At 41.8% G+C, this 23697-nt stretch overlaps 3 protein-coding genes and 1 long non-coding RNA gene across 8 annotated transcripts; 2 read left to right on the forward strand and 2 right to left on the reverse strand.

Annotated features, from left to right (window-relative positions):
- Nucleotides 1–241: 241 nt before the first annotated feature.
- LOC104433610 (transcription factor MYB88) lies at nucleotides 242–6466 on the forward strand. Of its 3 annotated transcripts, XM_010046416.3 has the most exons (12): nucleotides 250–1226; nucleotides 1402–1448; nucleotides 1541–1597; nucleotides 1694–1766; nucleotides 2076–2131; nucleotides 2215–2394; nucleotides 2514–2695; nucleotides 2983–3128; nucleotides 3443–3585; nucleotides 3683–3903; nucleotides 4000–4145; nucleotides 5666–6466. In XM_010046416.3, exons 1-12 carry the CDS (start codon nucleotides 1149–1151, stop codon nucleotides 5774–5776), a joined length of 1440 nt encoding a protein of 479 aa, XP_010044718.1. In that variant the 5' UTR covers nucleotides 250–1148; the 3' UTR covers nucleotides 5777–6466. The 3 variants fall into 3 exon arrangements, with proteins under 3 accessions (XP_039163834.1, XP_010044718.1, XP_018724663.1); XM_018869118.2 differs by lacking the exons at nucleotides 250–1226; nucleotides 1402–1448 and having other exon boundaries at nucleotides 2076–2127; XM_039307900.1 differs by lacking the exons at nucleotides 3683–3903; nucleotides 4000–4145; nucleotides 5666–6466 and having other exon boundaries at nucleotides 242–1226; nucleotides 3443–3589.
- LOC104433611 lies at nucleotides 2750–6869 on the reverse strand. Its single transcript, XR_723536.3, has 2 exons — nucleotides 6717–6869; nucleotides 2750–6639 (listed from the first exon to the last, which is right to left on the reverse strand). It is a non-coding gene; the product is annotated as an uncharacterized LOC104433611 (long non-coding RNA).
- Nucleotides 6870–7513: 644 nt separating this feature from the next.
- Nucleotides 7514–10527, reverse strand: LOC104433609 (UDP-galactose/UDP-glucose transporter 3). 2 transcript variants are annotated; one of them, XM_010046414.3, is made up of 7 exons: nucleotides 10187–10527; nucleotides 9695–9792; nucleotides 9451–9581; nucleotides 9248–9273; nucleotides 8661–8769; nucleotides 8424–8545; nucleotides 7514–8292 (listed from the first exon to the last, which is right to left on the reverse strand). In XM_010046414.3, exons 1-7 carry the CDS (start codon nucleotides 10288–10290, stop codon nucleotides 7884–7886), a joined length of 999 nt encoding a protein of 332 aa, XP_010044716.1. In that variant the 5' UTR covers nucleotides 10291–10527; the 3' UTR covers nucleotides 7514–7883. The 2 variants fall into 2 exon arrangements, with proteins under 2 accessions (XP_010044716.1, XP_039163835.1); XM_039307901.1 differs by having other exon boundaries at nucleotides 8661–8764; nucleotides 9243–9273.
- Nucleotides 10528–18764: 8237 nt separating this feature from the next.
- Nucleotides 18765–22487, forward strand: LOC104433608 (probable serine/threonine-protein kinase PBL3). Of its 2 annotated transcripts, XM_010046413.3 has the most exons (7): nucleotides 18768–19245; nucleotides 19688–19852; nucleotides 20056–20405; nucleotides 20507–20642; nucleotides 21101–21237; nucleotides 21322–21445; nucleotides 21814–22487. In XM_010046413.3, exons 3-7 carry the CDS (start codon nucleotides 20163–20165, stop codon nucleotides 22263–22265), a joined length of 1092 nt encoding a protein of 363 aa, XP_010044715.1. In that variant the 5' UTR covers nucleotides 18768–19245; nucleotides 19688–19852; nucleotides 20056–20162; the 3' UTR covers nucleotides 22266–22487. The 2 variants fall into 2 exon arrangements, with proteins under 2 accessions (XP_010044713.1, XP_010044715.1); XM_010046411.3 differs by lacking the exon at nucleotides 19688–19852 and having other exon boundaries at nucleotides 18765–19245.
- Nucleotides 22488–23697: the final 1210 nt, after the last annotated feature.

A 23697-nucleotide genomic window follows, 5' to 3' on the forward strand; every position in this document is an offset into this window, starting at 1 on the left:
TTCGAGATACGCGATCCGATATGTCGAGCCAAAACGTCAGGGGATACTGTACTATAAGAAAGAAGAATTACTCGCTGGATAGTCTTTTTCTAATTTGTCTTTTTTTTCCTCTTCTTGCATGTGGGTGTGGTCGTGGTCTTTTTACGCCACCGTCTATAAGGATGGCGACGTCCATTAATTATCTTATCTCGTGGATTTCAGCGTTTCATTCAAAACTCCTCCACGCCCGCGCACTAACGCAAGAAACCGTTGATCCAAATTAATATTTTTCTAACTCGCCTCCTCCTAAGAGAGAGAGAGATTCAAATGGTTCTTGTTTCTAGAGAGAGAGTGTGAAAATCAATCCTTTGACAGATCATCATCATTCAGGTTCAGCCCCATTTGCATTCTCCTTTTATTTTCCCCAGTCTACACTCATCTACTCTCTCTCTCTCTCTCTCTCTCTCTCTCTCTTTTATTCATTTTATAAGAGAATCTGACCATCACAGCACAAGCTTTGATGCTTTTGAATAAGAAACCACTTTATTTCCTGCGGATTCTCGCTCTTTGTATTCCTACAGCCATACATACTCATCGCCCCACTACACATCGAGGACTTTGATTCCTACCCTTTTCCCCGTTCTCATTCTTGAGAGTGTCTTTGAAGTCTCTGTCGTTCCTCGGATCCCGATAAATTTGAAAAACCATCAGAGAGACTAAACAGCAGCATTTGCCATTTCGATCCAATCGCAGTTTCCGCATTACAAACACAGCCCCTTCCATTTACGGTCTGAAGCTAAAGCAGAGCATTCTCTTTTACCAAAATCTTTGCATCCCACTTTTTCTCTCACAGAGAGAGAGAAAGAGAGAGAGAGAGCATGTTGTCTGATCAAAGGTGAATCGAAAAGTTGCAAACTTTAGAATCCGAGGCGTCTGGGGGTCTGTGGGTTACAGAGTTTTATAGTTCATGAGAAGGCGAGCTCTGTCTTAGTCCCGTTTGAACCGAACAGTGACCGATAAAGTTGGTTGGAACGGAAAAGGGCGCATTTTTTTAGTACAGTGGTCACCTGTTATGAGCCATGACACTGTGAGATTGAGTTTGGTCTCTATAAAGAGAGGAGCGTCCAAGAAAACATAGAATAAGGGACGGAGCGGGCAGAGGAATAGCGATGCAGGATATGAAGATGACGACTGACACTGAAGATTCGAAGAAGAAAGAGAGGCATATTGTGACTTGGTCTCAAGAGGTAAATTTCTCTTCTTATTTCCTTAGCTCCTGCTTTATTCTATTCTTCTGTTTTCTTCTTCTTCCGTTTTTTTTTTCCATCTTGTCCCCGCTCCTTGATTGGATTGAAGAAGTTTTTGAATTGATTTGATTTGAGAGATGACGACTTCTAAGGTGGGAAATTTCGTGGGCTGCAGGAGGATGATATACTCCGGGAGCAAATCGGTATACATGGAACTGAGAAGTATGAGTTTCGCTTCTTTTTTTTTTTTTTAATGCTTTCTTGTATTGAGTACTTTGCATCACTTGATGATTGGGATTTTGGTCCGGGTGCAGCTGGTCGATTATCGCATCGAAGTTCAAGGATAAAACGACGAGACAATGCAGAAGGAGGTCGGATTCGATGCATAATGTTCTGTTCTTAATCTTACTCCTCCTCTAATTAATCTTTTGTTTGAGTACACTAAGATCTCATTCATGTTATTGCAGATGGTACACATATTTGAATTCTGACTTCAAGAAAGGGGGTTGGTCACCCGAGGAAGATGTGCTTTTATGTGAGGTAGGAAACCAAAACTATCTGGATGTGAACGGTGTTTAGTGTTTGGAGTCTCTGAAACTACCGGTCTTCAATGCACATGACCAAGATCATTAGACAATAAATGAGTTGGTGACACAAGCAATGAGTGGTTTTCGCGTGAATGCTCACTTGTGCTTGGTAATAGCATGGCCAGCAGGAAATTTTCCTATTTTTCAGTAGAGTGATCGATGGATTACAGAACATTTCTATTTCTTTTAAAAGTCCATAGAAAAACAACCAGAACTATGGAGTGTGAACCCTCCCAGTTGATGCGGTTTTGCTCTTATTCAGGCTCAGAAGATTTTCGGCAACAGATGGACAGAAATAGCAAAGGTGGTTTCAGGCAGGTATACTATGTGTTCTTCACTTCTTTGCAGAAGAAGATGCATTCTCCCGCTCTGCGTCAATTTGATTGCTCCTAATTATGCAGGACTGACAATGCCGTAAAAAATCGGTTCACAACCTTATGTAAGAAAAGAGCAAGGTACGAAGCCTTAGCGAAAGAGAATAACACTACATTCATCACCCCAAACAGCAAACGGATCATCTCGCACAATCCATCAAGTGTAGATCGACCGGCGGAATCTGCAGCACTGGCAAAGAGGATGAGGTATTGCCAGATACGATGTTTATCCTGGACTCATAAACTTTTATGTTTATTCTTTCTTCTGTTTTTTTATTATGAAGAAACCTCTTCTATGCCGTAAAATGCTTCTGGGTCTATCTCAGGAGGGCTCACATTCAGAATATAGCGGGAGATTGCAACTTGAAAGACAGATTACATATACAAAGTGGAATCACATATAGTCAGCAACAAAGAGCTCCCTTTTCCACATTGGCGCAAAACTTCCGCACTAGCAATTCGCCCCCCCAGCAATCTGAAAGCAACCAAAAAGAAGCCACCGATGATGGTAACCATCACCCAACAAATTTCTGACAGTCTAAGTATGTTGCATGAACGGACATAACAAGTGATTTTAGTGCTCGATACTTTGAAAAGGGCATCAATACAGTCAAACGAGATAAAAAGACATAACATGCGAAACCAATACATGATTCTCAGAAAAGACCATCATCTTTAATTCAGTCAAACGAGACTGTTTTTACGCTAACTTCGGTCATAAGTTGTGCCTTGCAATCGTTTGTTAAACCTCAAATGCTAAGGTCACGGTCACATTCCTCTCTGATCTTTGAGCAGCTCATGGCACCAACGTCCAAGGAACATTTCTTAAAAAGGATGATCCAAAAGTTACTGCTCTGATTCAACAAGCCGAGCTGCTCAGTTCCCTTGCGGTGAAAGTCAATGCAGATAACATGGACCAGAGTCTTGAAAATGCTTGGAAGGTGAGCACATTACGTTCGCTTTGGTGTTTTTAACGAGATCACTGACGGCAATTAGTTAAATGGCTTGAGTAAGCCTGATGGATGAAGTTCAGCGATTCAGTAGATTGAACTCTTCCCCAAAAGAACATCTTTTTCAATTGAATGACCCACCTTCTGATCCTTTTAAGGTTAGATCAGTTGCCATAAAAGTGATGCTGGTAAATGCAGGACGCCTGCTTGATCATACTTGGTTACTGAAATTCCTCCATGTAGTTGAGAAAAATACTGTCGTTCTTCTGCGTTTATCATTGATTTTCTGGAGTTATGGACCTCAGGTTCTCCAGGAATTTTTGAGCCACAAGAAGGATGATGATATTCTCCAAGATTGCATCACCGACACTGATCTCCAGTTTGAAGATTTCAAAGTTATGGTGGAAGACCTCAGGAGCAGCAATGAGGGAAGCCAAACATCTTGGAGGTAATCAAGTAGATACGGATTATCGAAAGTATAGAACCGTGGAACACTTGACTTTTCTTTCTGCTCCAAACACTGCCTGATAGTACTTATATCGCAGGCCACCTGATCTGTGTGAGGAATCTCCAGCCAGCTCAGAGTATAGCACAGCTTCTACTATTTCGACTCATCCTGTCTATGATAAAGCGGAAGAGCCTCAAGCCGAAGAAGTTGCATTGCACAAAGTTATTGAAACTGAACTACAAACTAACCATTCTGATGAACAAGGTGTAGTCCATAACTGCTGTAAAGGGATTCTTTCCAGCTCAGTCACCCATGGAGGTTGTTTGCTCTGCAAAAACCTGGATCTTTTTGTGTGTGTGTTTTATTATTTTGTATTAGATTTAACTGACAAGACTATTGATCTTTCCGTATCAGGTACTTTTCAATCTTGTGACGAGCATGTAACCGCCACTGGAGTAGTTTCTGTCTCATCAAATACGGAATGCAGTTCTCCTGTTCATGTAACTCCACTTTTCAGATCCTTAGCAGCAGGAATTCCCACACCAAAATTTTCAGAAAGTGTAAGTTCCCTTTCAATGTACTTTTGCCGGTTTAAATCCGCGATAAGATTTCTGCATCTTAGGAAGTTCACTGAATGCACTGCAACTTTGATAACCATGAAAGGAGGTGGACTGACACTTTGGCCGGCTGAAAGGGAAATCTCAGTTCTGGAATAATTCCATGAATTTCAATAGCTTCAATTTCACAGGATCTAAGATCCACGTGTTCATTCAAGCCTATTGACACTCATGTATAAAGAATATGTGCAGTAAAGGAAATTTTATCCATATTCGTCTAGTGCATCTGGTTCCAAAAGAGTGTAAGTCGAAAATGTGGTACTAAAATCAAAGGGCTAGAACAGCACGTCATTTCTTGACATGTTAGAGAAGATAAGAAATGAACAGAGCTCGAGGGGATTTTGTATCTCATTAAGAAAGGAGATTTTCTGACCTTATCACTTTGAATGGGAGTTATATTTTGATTGAGAGAGAAGGAGAGAGAGAGAGCCCAAGGGAATTGTGTATCTCATTAAGAAAGGAGATTTTCTGACCTTATCACTTTGAATGGGAGTTATATTTTGATTGTGTGAGAGAGAGAGAGCAGAGGGGGTCATCCATCCCGAGAATAGAACTCATGTCTGCTTAGAAACACTCTAACCCACGTTAATGCTAGCAGAACTGAGATATCACAGTTCCTACAATGATTTTTAAGATCACATTGTTGAAAGTGCCTCTTTGTTCCATAGGGTACTGGACTTTGAGTTTCCTTGAATAGAATATCTACATAATATACATTAGAGGACCAAAATTTTCTTACTATTTCATAAGCGAATGTGATATGCAGAAAAAGCAGAAACAAGCACTGTTTTCTACGTAATGAACTGGACTAGATTACCATAAGGACAAAACTGCTCTTAATTTCTACATAAATTTAAATAGGTATTGAATAGTTGATGCCTTATAATATTTGCAAAAAAGCAGGAGCACTTGTTTTCAGCCTGAAGAAGGATATTCTCCACCAATTGGACCAACCCTTGGTCTTAGTTGATGCCTGCTGTCCAAATGTCAAGGAGCGTTCATAAGGAGCTCAGAAAGGTCGAATAGATCCCGAATTGTTCCTAGACCATGCTCTAAGTGCGAATCCACAATTATGAAAACTGGAATAGAAACAGATAGGACATTTTTCCCTAAATCCATTCCCCGTACTGTCTCTGTATCTGCAAGAGATGGATGGTCAAGCCTAAGCTTTAGCATGTGGCATGACTCACTCTCCCCCTCCCTTCCCCAGACAAAAAGTAAATGATAGAAAAGATAGGAAAAAGAAAAGACAAAAATGTGTTTATTGCTCCTTACCAAAAAAAAAAAAAAAAAGTGTTTATTGCTTGCCATGTATCATGCTTTCTACAGGTGAATTTTAGAGTTGATATGGTCCTGTTACATTCCAACTTCAATTTTCCATAATGAATTTGTTTGCATAGCCTATTAGCTAGGATCTCTAGCATGGTGTGAGACTAAATGCTTATTTGGGTTTCCTTTTTCAGGAGAGACACTTCCTTCTGAAAACATTTGGCATGGATTCTCTTTCTACATCTCCTCCAACTAATTCGGCTTATCAGCCGCCCTGCAAAAGAGCTCTCCTCCAGAGTCTGTGACCAACCATGTTAATTCAACTTCAGTAACCAGAGCCCCAAACACACCCCAGACACCTTTTTGTTTTCTTTGGCTGATCCTGCCGATAGTAAGTTTTCTAGTCCTGTTCAAGATCCATTTTTTTCCCAATGCAGCCACTCAGGCCTAAATTTTTACAAAAAAAGGCATATTGAGTCTGCATTTTGAAGGGTCCCCTGATTGGGTTCCAGAATGTTATGGCACATTCTGCAATCCTGACAGTTTGAGAGCTTGTCAGAAGTCACTACCAGTGACCAAGTGTGCTTTTAGAAGTGTGTGGTTCCCTTAGTGATTTCTCGTTTCCCTCCGCCAAAGGTTGTTTCAAGGTGAAACAACTTCTATTCAGTTTCTTCTGTTGATTTTTGGTTTGTACAGACCTGCTACATAAATCCTTATAGCCAGAGTGTAATTATGCAGCGGCAAATCGCCCATAGCCTACCTACAATAGATGATCATAATTTGAAAATAGAGAACCAAGAAAAAGGAAAAAAAGAAAAAAAAGAAAGAAGGAACCACCCGTCCACAGGGACTCCTGTCTGATATTTTTTTTGGCCCCAACATTCCTGGTGTGCATATCATATAGGACAATCTTTTTGCCCTTTGTATTCGGTTTCTGATGTAATGATACTTACCAAGATTGGAGTGGAAATATGATACGGTCTTTGGTGTGCTAATCTTCTTTCTTTTCGTATTCACCACATGGAAATGCTATGCATGATCCAGATTAGGCCAATGCCATCCTCCAGAAGAAGGTAAGGCTCAGCTAAATGGAGAAACTTGAGAATGAACTAGTCAGCTTTTTTTAAGAAGCTCGATAAGGAAGGATAAAAGGAAAATTGCCCAAGAACTGCAAAAAACCACAAACGTGTTCATCTCAATCACACGAACAAGTCAAGGCAATTGATTAACAAAAAATTAGCATACCCGTCAACAGAGAAACTCTGTCTCACTGCTTCGCCTCTGGCATTTCCTGTCATCTGCTTTCACCTCAGAGCAGACAGATTTCTGGGGAAGAAGGGCTTTTAAGGATTCGGGTGCATCTGAATTTGGCTTGGAACTTTGAATTGTGATGGAGGGATCGGCATAGTGGTGTTCCAGCATAATCATGTGCCATTTAACTTTAAAAGATAGGTATAAAGGTTAAAAAGGGAGAGGAGGGACCTCCCTCCAAAATGATGAAGCGCATTCATCGGACATAATGAACTATAGAATGAAAAAGGGTGATATGGTTTGACCATCTCCATCAAATCATGTGCCTGATTTGTTTCTCTGCAAACAAAAAGGTGAAATCCTTTGCCCAGACTCGATCTAAGTTATTTGTTGGACCAATTCCACGCCCGACGATTTGGGTTCGCTTGTCAAACCCTTCTTCTTCGTCCTCCGGAGAATAATGATTCATAAAGCGTCATGGATAACATAAATCTTTTCTTTATAAGGAAAATTTCTAAGTTCTTTATTTTCTGCCTTAATATAAAATGATATTTTCTTCATATGAGGGCGGATGTTGCATCATCTATTACAAGTGAGGAGGATAACGGGAAATTTCTATACTCCCGTAAGGTCCAGATTTAATCAGGTCACGCGATTCCCTAGTGACGTCACAAGTTAACAAGGCGATATTCACAAAATTACAAGTGCAGATCCATGGATTGACCCCACAATGAAATCTTTTGGTGATCGACAATGGCGAAGGGGCTCAGCTTAGAAATCTTCAACGCGCATTGAGAAAAGCCTATGAATTTATTCCATAATTTTGAACAGAGCCTGCTTATCAAAGTATTAATCTATCATCCAATCTAGCAACAGACAAAGTCTGTACCCATTGTGATAGGGCAACAGACACAGAATGTTCCGATAAGTGAACGATTTTTTAGTGAGCACCGAGCAAAAGGAAAGCCAACTCTGAAGACAAAACTCTCTCCTCCTTGTAAGAGTATCTATTGAATTACATTGATCAATATGCTACCTGTGGCCTAAATTTGAAACTACCGGACCTTCAGGACACAATTATACAAGCCAAAAAGTAAGTTGTAAATAGGGAGGCGCGGGAAGAGCTAATTATAAAGGCCAGGAGTTGTCAGAGAACCTTATTCACATGGCCTTCCTCTTCTTCTGCATCCTCTGCAATTTCCTCCATTTGAGGAAGATCTGGTATGACAATCCAGAGAAGACCATGACAACACAACCCCATTGCTTGGTTGACAAGGGGTTGCCGCTTAATACTGAGGACACAACTATGCTCACGAACTTGCGAGTAGTGGTGATGGTGGTGTTAGCGAGAGAGCCAAATCGGCTAATGGTTAGGAAAATGAAATTCTGACCCACTGCACCACAGAGGCAATAGAGGAAAATGTCCCACGTTGCCTCAGGATGCTGTTTGCAGAACTGGATGGCCTCGTAGCCAATACCTTGTGGCCAGGCAAACATGTAGATTAGGTTGTATATGGTACCCCAAAGGTTCATTCCTAACATTATGTCCCAAGCAGTGGTCCTTGGGTACCTGTCGGAGAAAATTCAGGCATGTGAATCAGAGATGGGGAACAACTATTATCAACTGACAAGGAATTTGCAAGGAGCCTCTAAAATCATACAAAATGAAGAAATTGAAGTCCATAAAGAAAAGCAAGATACCTTGCTGTAATCGAATCCTGAGTCGCGTTTGTAAATCCATCAAACATAAGATTGAGGAAACACAGAAGATATCCTAGAGGGGCATTGGGATGTGCCAACTTGCTGATAGTTTTTGAGCTGGTCTGTATAAATCAAATTACATAAAAGAACAGAATTCTCATATTCAATCTCTGACTTCCATATGATTACAACTTGACAGTTTATGATCAACAGAAAAGGGCAGTCTCGTATCTGTACCTTTAATAAAGCAAAGGTAGAAACTCCACCAGCCACAAGGAAAGAGCATATGTACTCAGGTATGGTATATCTTATGCCATAAACTAGAGTACCCATCAGCATCACTGGATAGATGAAAAGTATAACAAATCAGTCATAAACCGAAGATTGATGCACAAAAATATACAACGTAAAGAGCAGCGATGGTACAGGATGCAAAATTAACAAAAACTTTCGGAGAAAAAGACTAGGTTTTTTCCCACTAAGAAATGGACAAAAAAGCAAAAACTTTGGGTTAGGTATCCTATGTGAACTATTCACGGCAGGTCTATGCTGAAAGCCACCGTGAAAATGGCTTTATACAAATTCTCATCAGATAGATTTATTGCAATCTTAAACAACTTTATCACTTTCCAACCTGTTTGATTCTGCACAGAACCCGATCCCCTTCTTGCACAAATCGTCACCATTACCCTCTTAAAACTTTCTAGTAGAACCTTCATTTTAAATTTATTCAGTGCTTTCCCGAAAGAATCAAGCATAAAGAAAGCTGAGTCCATCTAAAACCAACTGTCATATCAGGTTGGCAGAAGTTAATCCTACCTGGAATCATCTTTGATGATTTTGCCAGGACCTGAAAACAAGAAACAAAGGAAGAACATGAGCAACATGAGCAACATGATCAGGTCCTGAGTAATTTGAACTATGCATGACAACACTAGCTGTAACTAGAACAAGATTACAAAGAAGATGAACCGCCATGTTGCATGAAGGCGAATAAACAGGAAGTGTGAGGGAATGTAAGCCATGCCTGGGCAGGGTAACTGATGTACTTCAGTGCTTCAATTCCCATAGCAGGACCAATAGTGTTTGTAATTCCAGGGCTCCAAAAAGTCCACAATGGAGCCCCTCCAGAACCACTTCCAGACCAAATTTTTATCACTGCGAAAGGGCATGGAACAATCGAAACCTCAAATCTCGATAATTTACTACTACGTGTAAAACCCAGGCACATATAGTAAGGATTTGACACAGGAGGGAATGGGGAAACTCACTTATGTATGACCAGATCAAACAGACCACATTTTGAGCCAAATTCAGAAACGAAAGGTGCTCAAATCTCTTCCCATCAGGACCAAAACGTTTGGTGGACCTAAAGCAAACGAGGAAAACAGAAAGACAATCAGCAACAAGATTGCTTACTCGATCAAATCAACGCTTCCCTAACTAAACGAAATTCCAATCTATTCAGCAATGCAGGGATCATAAGCTGCAATAGCAATATAAATCACTAAGAAGTCCTTGCCAGTAAACCCTACCAACATAAACAACAGAAGCTCATATCGGCAACCAAAAAGATCGATCAACCAACAAATAGCACCGTTTTCGCGCTCGACGACGCATGCATTTTGCATCGATTAGAGATCGTAGATCCTGCACGAGACACGCGAACGGCCTCCTAGGTATAAACGGCGGAGCGACAGATCCCGTCGCAAAATCTGAAGTGAGAAATTTGCTTTGGCAAAAAAGAGGAAAGAGGCACTCACAGAGTCTCTTGCAGAACTCCTTGATAAATATAGGCGGACCAGATTCCGCCGACGCATAATGCCAGGACCAACACACGGCGGAGACCGGCGCCGTGAGCTTCCATGGAGTGGCCCGAGAATGCCGCCGGAGAGCACCAGATCCGGCGAGGCGCCCGGCCTTCCTCCGCCGAATGCCCGAGAAGTAGAGAGAGAAGGAGAGAGAGAAGGAGCGAGAAAGCGAGCAAGAGAGAGAAGGTGTGTACGGATGTCGAGCGCAGGCGTAAAAAAATAGAAGCTTCAGCTGGGAATTTGGAGGCGTCTTCGGGAAGGAGGAGACGGTGGCTCTGCTGGGCGCCGGGGGGGAGGGGACGGGAGGGAGGGAGGGAGGGAGGTTATTAAGAGGAAGGGGCGCGAAATGACGCGATTGTCCACGTGGAGGATCGTGATTGGGAGCGATGACCCGACGGAGAGTTCCTATTGGACGAGTGACGCGGAGGGAAACCGTGACGTCCGGTGCGGTGCGGGAACAGAATGACGCAGCTGCTACAGAGGAAAGTCCACGGCCCAATATTGTGGGAGCGGGAAGCCACCATTACATAAGCCCATTTGGTAATAATTGCGGACCGTCCAATTTTGCAAGAAGATGAGAGATATTAGTGAGAGGCGTGTGGTCTTTTTTGTCTCAGGCCCATCTTCTCATATCGAGATCCTGCGTGCGGCGACTTTTTTGGATCGGTAGAGCGCCTAAGCTCAAGTCTTTTTCAAGAGATTGATCACGTTTAGAGAGAGATATTACTTAAGTATTTGGATTGATATGAATGAGAGGCAGAGCTCCCTCGTTAATACAATAAGCTCTCGGATCACATTCGTTGATTGCCTTCTAATCTAACGGAAGAGATCGCATTTTTTTCATTTACCAGTTATGGCATTTATGCCGAAAATATTCTAGAATTTGGGATGATTACCGTATCGCTTGTTTCTGATAATGTTCCGAAAACCTTAGATGACTTGACTCGGTCTTCTCGATCGCACACGACCCCCTCAATCACGGAAAACCTCGAGACCGTGACATTTGCATGTGTTTCAATGCCTTACTAAGCCGTGATCTTGCCCCTTTTCACTGATCTTTGGATGTCTCGAGAAGTGATGGAAACGTCAAGGTAATACCAAACCACCCAATCCTTTTTTGGGATCGACGTCGAAGCTTCTTGGGAGTTGGCGTTACCTCACACGGCAGCGGCCACGTTGGGAAGACTGCGAACGATCACTTGAGCAATATATCGGACAGAAGTAGCTCTTCTCGATCAAGCTGGCACGAATGCTTGAAGAGTTTCTAGAACCCCAAAAGGGATTTACTACAGGATTGTGAATTTTTCGTATTACTGAATAAACTTGACATAACTTTTGATCCGGATAGGGCTACAAGATTCACTTACCATTTTCTATAGCTTGTTCAAAGTTGGGAAAATTGTCCAAAAAGTCTTAAATCTATTACATTTTTATTAATTCAGTCTTAAACATTTCAAATTTTACCAATTGAATCTTAAATATTTTTACTTTTTACCAGTTTAGTCCATTCAGCCAATTTTAGCTGGAATTTGCTGACGTGTATGCCAATGCTAACATGGACAAATTTTTTAAATTTTTAAATATTTTGTTTGATTTTTAAAATTATTTTTTTATGTTTTAAATTTCTTTCCCTTTTTTTCTCCTTTGGCCGGTCGGCCTCGTTGGGATTTGGCAAGGGGCAACCTCATCAACCTCGAGCAAGGCTTGCCCTCACCAGAGGGCCACGAGGGTTGGCCTTGCAGGCCTCAGGCGAGGTGGCCCCTGCCAGCATTTGGCAAGGGGCAATCTAGCTGGCTGCAAGTGAGGCTCACCCTCACCAGATCCATAGTAAGCCTGTCAAAGGCCAATGAGGGTGAGCCCCAACCGAGGATGGCGAGGTCGCCCCTCTCCAAATCCCAGCGAGGCCAACCTCGACTGAGGCCGGGGAGGCCAACCCTCACCGATCGTGGCCTTTGGCCGATTGCCAAAGACTAGGCAATCGGCTAGAGGAAGAAAATGGCAAAAAAAAAAAAAAAAAAAAAGGAGAAAAAAAGAAATTATAAAAAATAATAAATTTTGTTTATGTGTGCCAGCAGTGTCATATAGGATAGTCGGTGTCCACGTTAGCAAATTCAAACCAAAATTGGCAAAATTGAAAGGTTTAGAACTCAATTGGTAAAGTTGAAAAGTTTATAATTGAATTAGTAAAAGTACAATAGGTTTAGAATTTTTTGAATAATTTTCCCATTCAAAGTTATAATGTGGATGGAAAAGTGAAATTCTTTTGAAGTCGTGTGTAACATTAATTCTCTATTCATTTTGTGGAAAATGTTGCATTTCTAAAAATGTTTTCCAAAAGACAAATTTCTAAGAAAATGACAATATTTTCCGATGTTATCATTTTTCGGTGTTCACTTGAAACTTGAAAATAAACTAAAAATATTTTTCGCCATTCAATGTGGAAAATATGATTTGATTTTCCTTTGTACAATCCTTTTAATATTTTTTTTTTTTTTATTATATTTTTTATTTTTTAAATCGAATTTTTAATTGTTTTTACTTTTAGTTTTTCTTTATATTTTTTCTTATTGACAACTAGCCAAAAACGAGCTTAAGGATCACTAGATTTTAGCAATCCTTGAGCTCGTTGGCCTAAAAAAGGCTCCCAATTTGGTGAGCAGGAGCTTAGGATCGCCTGTGATGTGATTGGCGACTGGCCTGGAAAGAAGGAAAAAAAGAAAAAGAATTGATAAAAATTATTTTTTTAAAAAGAAAGGGAAGAAAAGGAGATTATATCAGATAAGAGAAAATAAGTGAGGAAAATGTTTAGGGAAAAGTTGAAAACATTTTCTCCTATTTTAAAAGGCTGCTTTTCTCTGATCACTTCATTTTCCATTAAACGAACGCTAGAAAATCCACAAAATGTTATCCTAAAAATTATTTTCCGCAAAATAAATGGAGCTTGAGTGAGTCATTATTTTCCTTAATGGCGATGGTGTTGATAATTTTTCGATTTAAAAAAAAATTCTAAATTTCTCTTCTTCTTTTTTTTCCTTTCGCCTGTGGTCGATACTCAACCATAATTGATGACGAGGGCAATCCTCACCAATCCTCGCCTATGGCCAATTGCCAGCCATTGCTTATTACTAGCCATAGGCAAAGGAAAAGAAAAGGAAAACTTTAGAAAAATGCAAGAATTATTCACGTCAACGTTAGCTACAATTGAAATATTTATGACTACATTAATAAACTTTCAAAAAGTTTAAAACTAAATTGACAAATTTTCAAAAATTTAGGATTAAATTGAAATAATTAGAAAGTTCAATACTAAATTAACAAATCGTCAAAAAGTTTAAGATTAAATTGATACAATTAAAATATTTATCACTAATTTGACAAATCGTCAAAATGTTGATGATTAAATTGGAACAATTCAAAATTTTAGGATTAAATTAGCCAATCATATAATAGATTTATAATTTTTTGGACAATTTTTCCATCATTCTTCTAATAAATTCCCACCAAATTTTCCAACCAAAAAACTTCATAAAAATAGGAGGCGCAGACGCTACTTGGTCAACCTTTAATTTCACCACGTCTCTTCATCTGGAGAAAACGGGAGACGGGAAACGAGAGAAGCTTCGTGGGACGGAGTCACCGTGAAACCACCAAAACATACTCGAAGACTTTTCTCTTTTTATTTATATATATAAATATAATTATTATTGATAAAAAAAAAAAAAGATACATGAAAAGTAAATAAACTCCATAGCAAAACAAATCAAAACAGAGCAAAGTCAAGAATACTCCCCAAAAAAAAAACCAACTCAAAAGAAAAGGAGGATGGAATATGAATAGAGCACTAGCGATGTTAAACATTCATTCTTTATATAAGAACGATTCTATCAAGCAAAATAATCGGTTGCCACTCAATGGATCTTGTATTTTCTCAGGTGATAAGCACATGTCGAAAATTTCTTATCTAATAACTATGATGTTGTCGCTCAAGGTGCACGTTTAAGTCCAGCTTTCTTTACCCCTTATCATAAGAAAGTTGAATAAACATAGATCTAATATTTTAAAGAGCAAATCTTACAAAGCTCCTATAGTTTTCATTGAAGCTGCGAGCAAATGGACAGTAAAGATGGGTATTGAATTTTCAAAAACTTATTTATTTAATTTCTAAATTTAAATTGAGAGAGAATAATTCACCGATCTAAAATTAAATGAGAAAATTTAAACTCTCTAATTTAAAATTAAATCAGGAAGAGAGAGCTCTCAGATCTAAATTGAAAGAGAAGAAAATCAATAAACGATGGATAGAATCCAAACGAAATCAATAAGAGAAGGTGGGGAAGTGAGAACAGCTCAAACCATACCCACCATCGACCGGAGGCTGAACAAGACGATGGAGAGAGAAATGACATGTCAGAAAGCGACATTTCAACATCCTCGTAGACCGACTCACCAATTTCTCTACAATCTCGTCCTTTCTCCTTTTGCTCCGAATTCGCGGGTCCATTCCATGTCTCCCGTTGCGGGAGCCACGACAGCAAGATGCAAGAGAAAAAGCAAAGAAAAACGCAAAAGATAAAGCTAGAAATCAGATATCATATGTCAGATGAATCCTGGGGAACGCGGCAATCAAAGCTCAACTACACGCAACCGCAGCATCACATGGCGACCGGACACGACCCCTTCAAATGCCCTGCGTAGTCTTTCATCGGGAACCATGAATTCTAGGCCACTTGTGACTCGGGAGTGGATTATACGGAGAGACATCACCACCTTCCCCCGCCCGAAAGACCACCTTCGTGAAACCAGATCCACTCGTTTTTTCGTATCGCCGTCTCATCATTTAATCATTCGAAAGGTCAATCATCAACAGATCTTCGCTCTAAATTCCCTCGGAAGATCATACACCCGGTCTTGATCGATGTAGAGTCCGTAACATCGTCACATCAGATAGTTTTCCCGAGAACGGATATCCTTCATGGTTAAAAAGACAAGGTCACGTCGTCGGGTGAAATTTGTAACCCTTTTCCGAATGATTTATCAAAAAAACCCCTAGTGTCAAAGTAACAGGACCAAGCCTTGAGAAGCCGAGCACACCCGGCCGTACTATAATCTAGATTATACATCACCTTCACCTTGTATAATCAACAATCATAACAGCACATCCAGTCACTATAAGATGTAGTATGTATTGGTCATTCAAATTGGTTTGACCACCGTTGATTATAAGACTATCGTAAAGCACTACAAATTAATGTTTTCTCTTATAAGCATTTGGTCATGTGCAAAGCCACTAATTGCAACATGGCAACTCCGAAGGGGGAATTACCTATACTCGGAAGGTTTTAATTAACCATACCACTCTTCTCTGGGTATCAAACTCGCATATTGGTTCCTGAAGGGAACTTTGGCTAATTTAGCAAGTTCTAGGTTATACATCAACACCTCGATCTCGTCCATAGACTCGATGCAATTTCTCTCCCCTCTCTCTCTCCATTGCATGATTGAGCCTCGAGGGAGACGAGCAATATAGATCACGCCATAGAATTAGTCCCGGATAAGCCCTTAATCTACGGACACAAATGATTGGGTATTGAAGAGGAGGGAGGGAAGGGGCGAGAGGTGCACGTAGGAGATGCAACGGTGGCGATGCCAAAGTGAACGAAAGAGATGGTTCCGGCCATCTTGCTGGCAACGTCGGCGGCAGACGGTGGCAGCGAGGGAGTCAATCGAGTGGTTACACAGAGAAAGAGGAAGAGGTCCAAAAACCACGAGTCATGCCATGCGAGTTCAACTTGAATATATTAAAATGCAGCATGGAATTACCCCTCTAGACCCGAAAAGGAGAGATTAGTATAACCCCGGAAGAGCAAATAAGATCGGAATTCTTCGCCGGGGTCCCCACAAAGTAAGACCGGGTCAACCTCTGATGGGACCAAGTCAACGATACTGGCGAATTTCCTAAGCTTTTGCAATGATTCCGTATCTTAGGGAGGTAGAAGCTTTGGCGTTGGGGCCTTTAGATTAGCTGGCGAATTTCACGGGCATTGAAGTCCTCGGTCGATCTGGACTTTAACGTGTTCTCGGTCCTCACTCCTTTCACACTTGCACGACGTCTCCGTCTTTATAACTGAAAATTCGTCACCCCTCCCGCGTCCGAACCCCTTCCAATACCGTCATCGATGGCTTCGGCTCTCGTCGTTATCGCGTCATTCATTCCCGGGGGTCCCTTCTGATCCGCCGGTGTGTCGACGGCACGTAACAATGGGGGCCATCTTTCCCTTGGCTGGGGTGATGTACCGTTGCTATACGAGCAGAAGAGAGACCCCGCGTGGGGAGGGGTTCCGAATTCTGGCTGGTCGTCGTCGAAAGCTCGACTTGGGAGACGATTGCGGAAGAAGTCTTGACAGCGAAAGATCTTTTGGGTCGTCGGGGGTTCGTTGGTTTTACAGCTTACGTTTCGGCTTTACCCGAAAAGAGATTTTTCCTTGAGGGACAAGAACGCGCAACTATCCTATTCATTTCTTCCCCCAACGTGGCAGAATCTGGAACAAGGTGCTATTCGGAAAATAAAAAAAAAAAAAAAAAATTTCTTCCCGGACTTAAAAACTAACCAAAAACATGTTATCGGCCATCCGTTTATGCAAAGAATTAGGTTCTCCACATTGAGCCCTTTGCTTTTTCTTTGGTCAAAAAGGGCAATCAGTACCCATTAATCTAACTAAACAAATCGGTTTAATGAAAACCACTAATTCAGTATCTAGACAGAATAAGGAATCAAACAATGCCAAAATGCTCTATCAAATGATAATTTTTTTTTATGAGATCACGAGTTTCGGTTTCAGACCACTAACATTTTGATTGACTACAACAACAGACTCGCTAACTTTTGACTTTTCAAAGTCGCATATGATATAGAACTGATCACAACTCGATTCAAACATCACGTAGTGAATGTAGCTGTACTTTTATTGTGATATTTAAAGAGGGTTGCGAGTACCCGTCCCCCCTCCTCCTCGCATATTTACCGTTAAGAATCGAAGAGAAGATGGCATGAAAAGATCAATTTATAAAACCAGAAGAAAAGCGAATCTCTCTCTCTCACTATTCTAGAAAGAGACAAGAACAATAGAGATACATTGGTTTGGGACCAGGGAATGATGATGGGCATTGGCCTGTTCCTCTGGTGTTGCACGCTGGAAGGCGGGACCCGCACGTGCCAAAGCTTCCACCCCCCGCCCACCCACTGACTTTTTGGTCAAAATAAGGAGAGGAGGAAAAAAAAAAAGAGAGACAGAGAGTATAAAGGGGAAAAAGGAAAAAACTTCCCTGTGTGCAGAGAGACACGTGTCGGCCTGGCGGCGCATCGTTGGGCGAGGGGTGACACCATGTGGTGCGTCGTCGGATTCGGATCCGGGTTCCCCGGCGGGCCTCCATGTGCTTTCCGATCGAGGGCCTGCCCTTGTTGACTCGGCCTTGCTTACCCGAGCGTGACGTCTCCTTCCAATGCCCGAATTGCCCCTTCGCCTTCTGGCATTCGTAGTGGCAGAGAATAATCAACTTTCGTTTATGCCATCTGATCACGTGCACCTAAAAATGTCGACCATATGATTCCAAAAGAAAAAGAAAAAGATGTCCGATAATTTTTTTTATTTCCCGAAGTTGTTTTCTTCTGCGCAATCTTTTTTTTCCTCATAGATAAAGAATTATTCTTCCCTATGAAATATTTCGAGTGTACAAGGATGATTAATTCATACTATAAACTCAAGAATCAAGTCATTAATTCTTACTAGATAGAAATTCTATCGACGAGACAGGCCTGAAATAACTCTCTAGTCTATGGAAAGAAGAGATGAACTTGAGGAATGGCTTAGATCAAGCTCCATCAATCTTTTGGCATTTCAATTTGATAGAAATTATTGAAGAGTAAAATTATCCTAGGAGATTCTATTAAACATAAGAAGTCAATTGGGAGACAATATATTTTCGACTGTCGGGAGAGAACCCAATAAAATTAAGCAAACTTAAAGGGCAATGTCAATTGAAGTGGAGAGATATAAGCTGGTTTTGACGAAATTATGCACATTTCATTAAAAAAATTATAAATAAGACTAGATGTATCGTTTCATTGGTTGATGATGCAGTACATGACTAATAATACATCACATGTGACGACCACCCATATATAAAAATCCACTATATAGCCAACAAAAAGTTGGGCCAAATTCTTGAATTTTAAAATCATAAAAAGGAAAAGAAAAGGCTTGGGACTCGGTTAGCAATTCCTTGGCGTGAATGGTGCGGCATCAACACGAATCTCCCTCCTCCTCCTCCCCCCCACTCTCTGTCTCTCCGAATGCGTAATCAGCGAGCAAATCGGGTCAGGGACATTCTGGTCAATCCGCATCCCACTCCGCGGCCAGACCCCAGCGAGGGGCATTTCCGTAACTCCGGGTCCCCCCCCCGGGCGTCGACAGCCGTGGCGGACACGTCAACGGCGGCGACCAAAGTCCTCCCATGCGCAGCTCCCGTTCACACCGGCCCGGCGCTCCCTCCCTCTCTCTCTCTCTCTCTCTCTTTCCACTTTCGCTTCTCATCTTCTCCACCACCACCTCCTCCTCCTCCTCCTCCTCCTCCATATCATTGCACGTTCGCATTTCCATTTCCTGGTTCCCCAATTTCCTGCGACTTTCCTCTCGCGGTCTGTCGAGTCTTCTTCCCCACTTTTCTTTCTCGAGCTAAAGAAGCACTGCTCCATACGGAAAGTCCTCTTCCATCCCGTCCAGCCTCCCTTCCCCCTCCTTACCCTCCTGCTCATCATTAGCATCCTCCCCCCGTTCAATCACTTCCCCTTCAAAATCCCCTCCCCCTTTACTAATAGAGGGGAGCAGGGCAACGGGCTTTTGCTGAATTCTTGAAAAAGGCGGGGAGGGGGTCATTGGGAAGCGTTCTTATGGGCAATTGCTTGCGCTCTTCTGCTAAAGTAGAAGCTACCCAGAGCTCCCGTTCCACTTTGGGTAATGGAAATAGTGTCCTAGATCATGCGTACCTACTACTACTGCTGCTGCTGCTGTTATTATAGAATGCCCTCTCTGTTTCTTATTTATCTTGTCTTTTTCAGGGTATGGATAAATTCCTTCTTCGAAATTTTTTCATGAGCTGAGGCTTTTGGGGGATTTTCGAGGAGTCGGGTCTTTGTGTTGATTCGTCTCTCTCTCTCTTTTTTTTTTTTTTTTTTTTTTTGAATTTTGATCGAACAGCTTTAGTGTGATCGCTGTGTCGGGGCATTGTGGTTGAGAGTCGTGGCTTATTCGTTCTTGAGCTGGTTTTGGGATTAGCTTGTCGGTCTTGATTTGGTCTTGAATTCGGTTTGTATGGGGTCCTGTGTAGTAATTATTTTGTTCTTTGACGGCGATCATGGAGTTCACAAAGAGTGTTTCTTGCACGCAAGTATCGCAGAGAGTTAGCTTCCATGACTGCGGATATCTTACTTGAGTGTTCGGACGTTCGAGATGAGAGCTTAGGATCCAATGCGATGGCTATTCCCACATTGAACCAGGAAACATGACTCTGTGAGACTGAATTTGCTAGGAGAGACTCATCTTTTTTTGGTTGTTGGGCTTTGTAAGTGGGCTTCTCTTTCTCTCTTTCTGATCTCATGCGTGTTAACAGAAAAAGGGAAGATCGTCAGTTCTGTTCGAGTTTTGTGATTTTTGTGGTCAACTAGACATTCTTGCTGTCCTGATGAAATTTGGGCAGAAAACGAATGAGTTCTTTGAGATTGAATTTGAGCAATAACTATGGTTTTTTTTTTTTCCTTGAATCAGGAGGAGTCTCGAAAAACTCCAGCAAAACCAGCCGTTTATCAACTCGCTCGAGCTTCACCACGCTATCCTGCAGCGACAGGAGCAATGCTTCGACTGCAAGTCTTCCGATGCCAAGGTCGGAAGGAGAGATCTTGTCCTCTCCAAATTTGAAAGCATTCACATTCGGTGAGCTGCGGAATGCCACCAGGAACTTCCGTCCGGATAGCCTTCTTGGTGAAGGGGGATTTGGGTATGTCTTCAAAGGATGGATCGATGAAGTCACTTTAGCTGCTGCAAAACCTGGATCAGGAATGGTTGTGGCGGTCAAGAAACTTAAGCCCGAAGGTTTTCAAGGCCACAAGGAGTGGTTGGTATGTTTCGTCTGCTACCGTCTGCTTCTTTTTCCTCTTTTACAGCTCGTATTGTTGATCTATCATCACCTGGCCTGTCTACTAATAGCAATCAATTTCAGACAGAAGTTGATTACCTTGGTCAACTCCATCATCCAAATCTGGTCAAATTAATTGGATACTGTGTGGAAGGTGAAAATCGACTGTTGGTCTATGAATTTATGCCCAAGGGGAGCTTGGAGAACCATCTTTTCAGGAGTAAGTTGACAATAGTTTCTGAGTTTTGGCATATCTCAAGTGCTGTATATCTTACATCTTTGGAAGTTAAAATTAAAAAGTAGGAAATGCTCTTTGACGTTTGGACTGCTCCGTTGCAGTTTATCCGGAAAACGCTGGATTATTTGTGGACTAAAACAAAATATTCAGGAAATTTTCGCAGTTTAAGTGCACATCTTCTTTCAATTTTTTTTTTTTTTTTTTTTTTATGGGTGCATGTCCTCTTTCTCTGGCAGGCAAATTTTGTCTTTTGAACCAGATGTCTTCCAATCAAACATATGTAGAACTCGTGGTGGGAAAAACTCCATCTGTTTTCAAGTCATCATATCCTACCTCTTCTCCTCCTGCATAAGCACACTACAATAACGTCTGCACATATCAATCTCTCCGATGTTGCCTTGGAAAAGGTGATTAACATTTATCTGTTGTATGTTTTGCAGGAGGGCCACAGCCTCTTTCTTGGGCGACAAGAATCAAAGTGGCTGTAGGTGCTGCCCGTGGGCTCTCTTTTCTACACGATGCCAAATCACCCGTAATATACCGTGATTTCAAGGCATCAAATATCCTTCTTGATGCGGTACGCTGGGACAAAGAGTTGCATTTGTAGTATTCCTTCTAACCTCCTTGAGTTACTGATGTTTTCTGTGCATTTGGGATGCAGGAATACAATGCAAAACTGTCCGATTTTGGATTGGCCAAGGCTGGGCCAACTGGTGACAAGACTCACGTGTCTACCCAAGTCATGGGTACTCACGGGTATGCAGCACCTGAATATGTTGCTACTGGTACGTGATTGCTCGTGTTGGTGCTTGACTTGCAATTTACATATCTATTAAGGCTCAATAGCTCACTTAGTTTTTCTCACCTACCGGCTCCCTGCTGATTTTAAACTGCTAAAATCTTAAGAACAGTCTTGGAAATACTTCTCAAATGATGGTCGTGGAACCAATTCAACCTTACCGTCGTTGGTAGCAGTTTTACTGGCATAAACAACTATTATCTTAGTGAAGCCTGGGAAATTTTTTAGAACCTCGATATCCAGTATCGATTATAATCAATCATGCAGATATCTATCGAATGCAGTCTGGCCATTTAATTAACCTTATTTTGAAATTCCAAATCTTTTTGATGCTAAAAGTTCTAATGCTGGCAGGACGTTTGACTGCTAAGAGTGATGTCTACAGTTTCGGGGTCGTGTTGCTAGAACTGTTGTCTGGCAGGCGTGCAGTCGACAAATTGAAAGTCGGGGTGGAGCAAAATCTGGTGGATTGGGCAAGACCCTATTTAGGCGACAAAAGAAAACTGTTTCGGGTAATGGACACCAAATTGGAGGGCCAATATCCCCAGAAAGGAGCCTATACAGCTGCATCACTCGCTTTACAATGCCTGAATGGCGAGGCCAAAGCTAGGCCTAAGATGTCCGAGGTTTTGGTGAGCCTTGAAGAGCTTGAGGCTCCCAAAAGTGGAGCCAAGCATTACCCATCCGACCATCACACTTTTCTGTCCACGCCGCCGAAGTCCCCTCTGAAGCAGCAGCGATCTCCAGTTAATTTGACACCGAGGGCGTCACCATTGCGGTCTCAGAGGCATTTGGCGCATGTCTGATGAGGAGGACGAAGGCCTTGTGTTTGTATAAAGGTTTCTTTCACATACATAATGTGGTTTTGATAGGTGTGCTATACGAGTGTAGAATGTCTGACGAAATTTTTGCACCCTCAGTTAATATGTGCTTCTCATCGGTGTATCTTCTGTCACTTCATGAGCTTCATTTCTCTTTCGCTTTGCTTGGTGGCTGGTTTCAGTAATTGATGCTTATGATTCTCTCTCTCTCTCTCTCTCTCTCTCTCTCTCTGTACGGTACGCGTGCACGCACTTGCACCGGCGAACAAGTGCTCATTAAAACGAACAGAAGAATGTCAACCACATCTTTATGTGCTTTAGATCTGCACCCGTGGATTTTTCGCTACCTCAGTTGGAGAGTTTTGCCTTATCAGTGGGGGAATCGCTCGAAAACAGAGAGGGGTCGCTAAAGATTGAGTTTTTTTCATTGGTCAATGTACATTCCAGAAATTATAAAACGATTGTCCACGACCAGAAGGGTTAAAAGAACAATACGCAAACGAGAGAAGTCCGGGTCGCCTAATGGGTCAGTTCTTTCTAATTATTCTTATGTCGTTCTTCTGTTGAAAGCAGACTGCGAAGACCTCCCTTAGACCAGCGAACATCAGTTCATCAGCTTTTAATATTCGCAGTAGTCATCATCAGCTTTCCATGCTCACAATTTCAGACAAGATCATGCACCTCCTGCTGCACTGCCACTACCATCACTGGGGAGGCAAACAAGGCAAAAGAGAAATTAGCTATGAAGTGAAAATTGAGCTCTCTTTTGACTTTCTCAGTCCGTTAGTGAATGAAGACACGAAACACAATTGAAACAGTTCAAGAGTCAGTTCAGCACGTTTTACCCAGAAAGAGTCTCCTCCAGCAACTGGAATCCCAAGGAATAAGGAACCATATCATTTACTCAGATATTTTGGATGTTGTCGGGCTCCCTGTTATTGTCTCCACGATACTTTAATGGAAGATCCTGAAGTTTTTTCCCTGCAGAATCCAATGAAAAAACTTAGGAGAGCTGCCTGTGTGACATAGCTCACTAGCTGTACGGCTAACAGAATGAGAGAAACTTTGAAAGGGGAAAGCCACTGAATATCCAAGGATGAAGTCTGATATAGCAGGGATATAAGGGTACAGTGACACACTGCCTCAAAAGAGTTTTCTGCTATGTGTTCAGTTCCGGCCATAGCATCAAGCGACACCAGGAGTTCCCCCAAACACTTCATTGGGAAGTGCTTTCATAGAAAGTCCCATTGAAGTGTTCGGGGGAACTCTAGGGGACACCTGATTCATATTGTTCCTCTCCTCTTCTAGTGAGTCATCTGCCTTGAGTTGATGAGCAAAAGAAACAATGCAGTGCTCTATATATAGGAACTGCTCCACTTGAGGAAGGAGCATCGTGTGTCAGGATAAGGCTCTTGCC

Source organism: Eucalyptus grandis, chromosome 2, assembly GCF_016545825.1.
Source record: "Eucalyptus grandis isolate ANBG69807.140 chromosome 2, ASM1654582v1, whole genome shotgun sequence".
Taxonomy (NCBI): Eukaryota; Viridiplantae; Streptophyta; class Magnoliopsida; order Myrtales; family Myrtaceae; genus Eucalyptus; species Eucalyptus grandis.

Excerpts from the sequence above, each read along its gene's own strand:
- LOC104433610 (XM_010046416.3), top strand. The coding sequence starts at position 1,149 with ATGCAGGATATGAAGATGACGACTGACACTGAAGATTCGAAGAAGAAA. Across the intron at positions 1,227-1,401 it reads TTGTGACTTGGTCTCAAGAG|GAGGATGATATACTCCGGGA; the intron begins GTAAATTTCTCT and ends CGTGGGCTGCAG. Across the intron at positions 3,586-3,682 it reads GGAAGCCAAACATCTTGGAG|GCCACCTGATCTGTGTGAGG; the intron begins GTAATCAAGTAG and ends CTTATATCGCAG.
- LOC104433609 (XM_010046414.3), bottom strand. The coding sequence starts at position 10,290 with ATGGAAGCTCACGGCGCCGGTCTCCGCCGTGTGTTGGTCCTGGCATTA. Across the intron at positions 9,793-10,186 it reads GGAGTTCTGCAAGAGACTCT|GTCCACCAAACGTTTTGGTC; the intron begins GTGAGTGCCTCT and ends CGTTTGCTTTAG. Across the intron at positions 8,546-8,660 it reads CTACCTTTGCTTTATTAAAG|ACCAGCTCAAAAACTATCAG; the intron begins GTACAGATACGA and ends TGATTTATACAG.
- LOC104433608 (XM_010046411.3), top strand. The coding sequence starts at position 19,182 with ATGGGCAATTGCTTGCGCTCTTCTGCTAAAGTAGAAGCTACCCAGAGC. Across the intron at positions 19,246-20,055 it reads GAGCTCCCGTTCCACTTTGG|GAGGAGTCTCGAAAAACTCC; the intron begins GTAATGGAAATA and ends TCCTTGAATCAG. Across the intron at positions 21,446-21,813 it reads ACCTGAATATGTTGCTACTG|GACGTTTGACTGCTAAGAGT; the intron begins GTACGTGATTGC and ends TAATGCTGGCAG.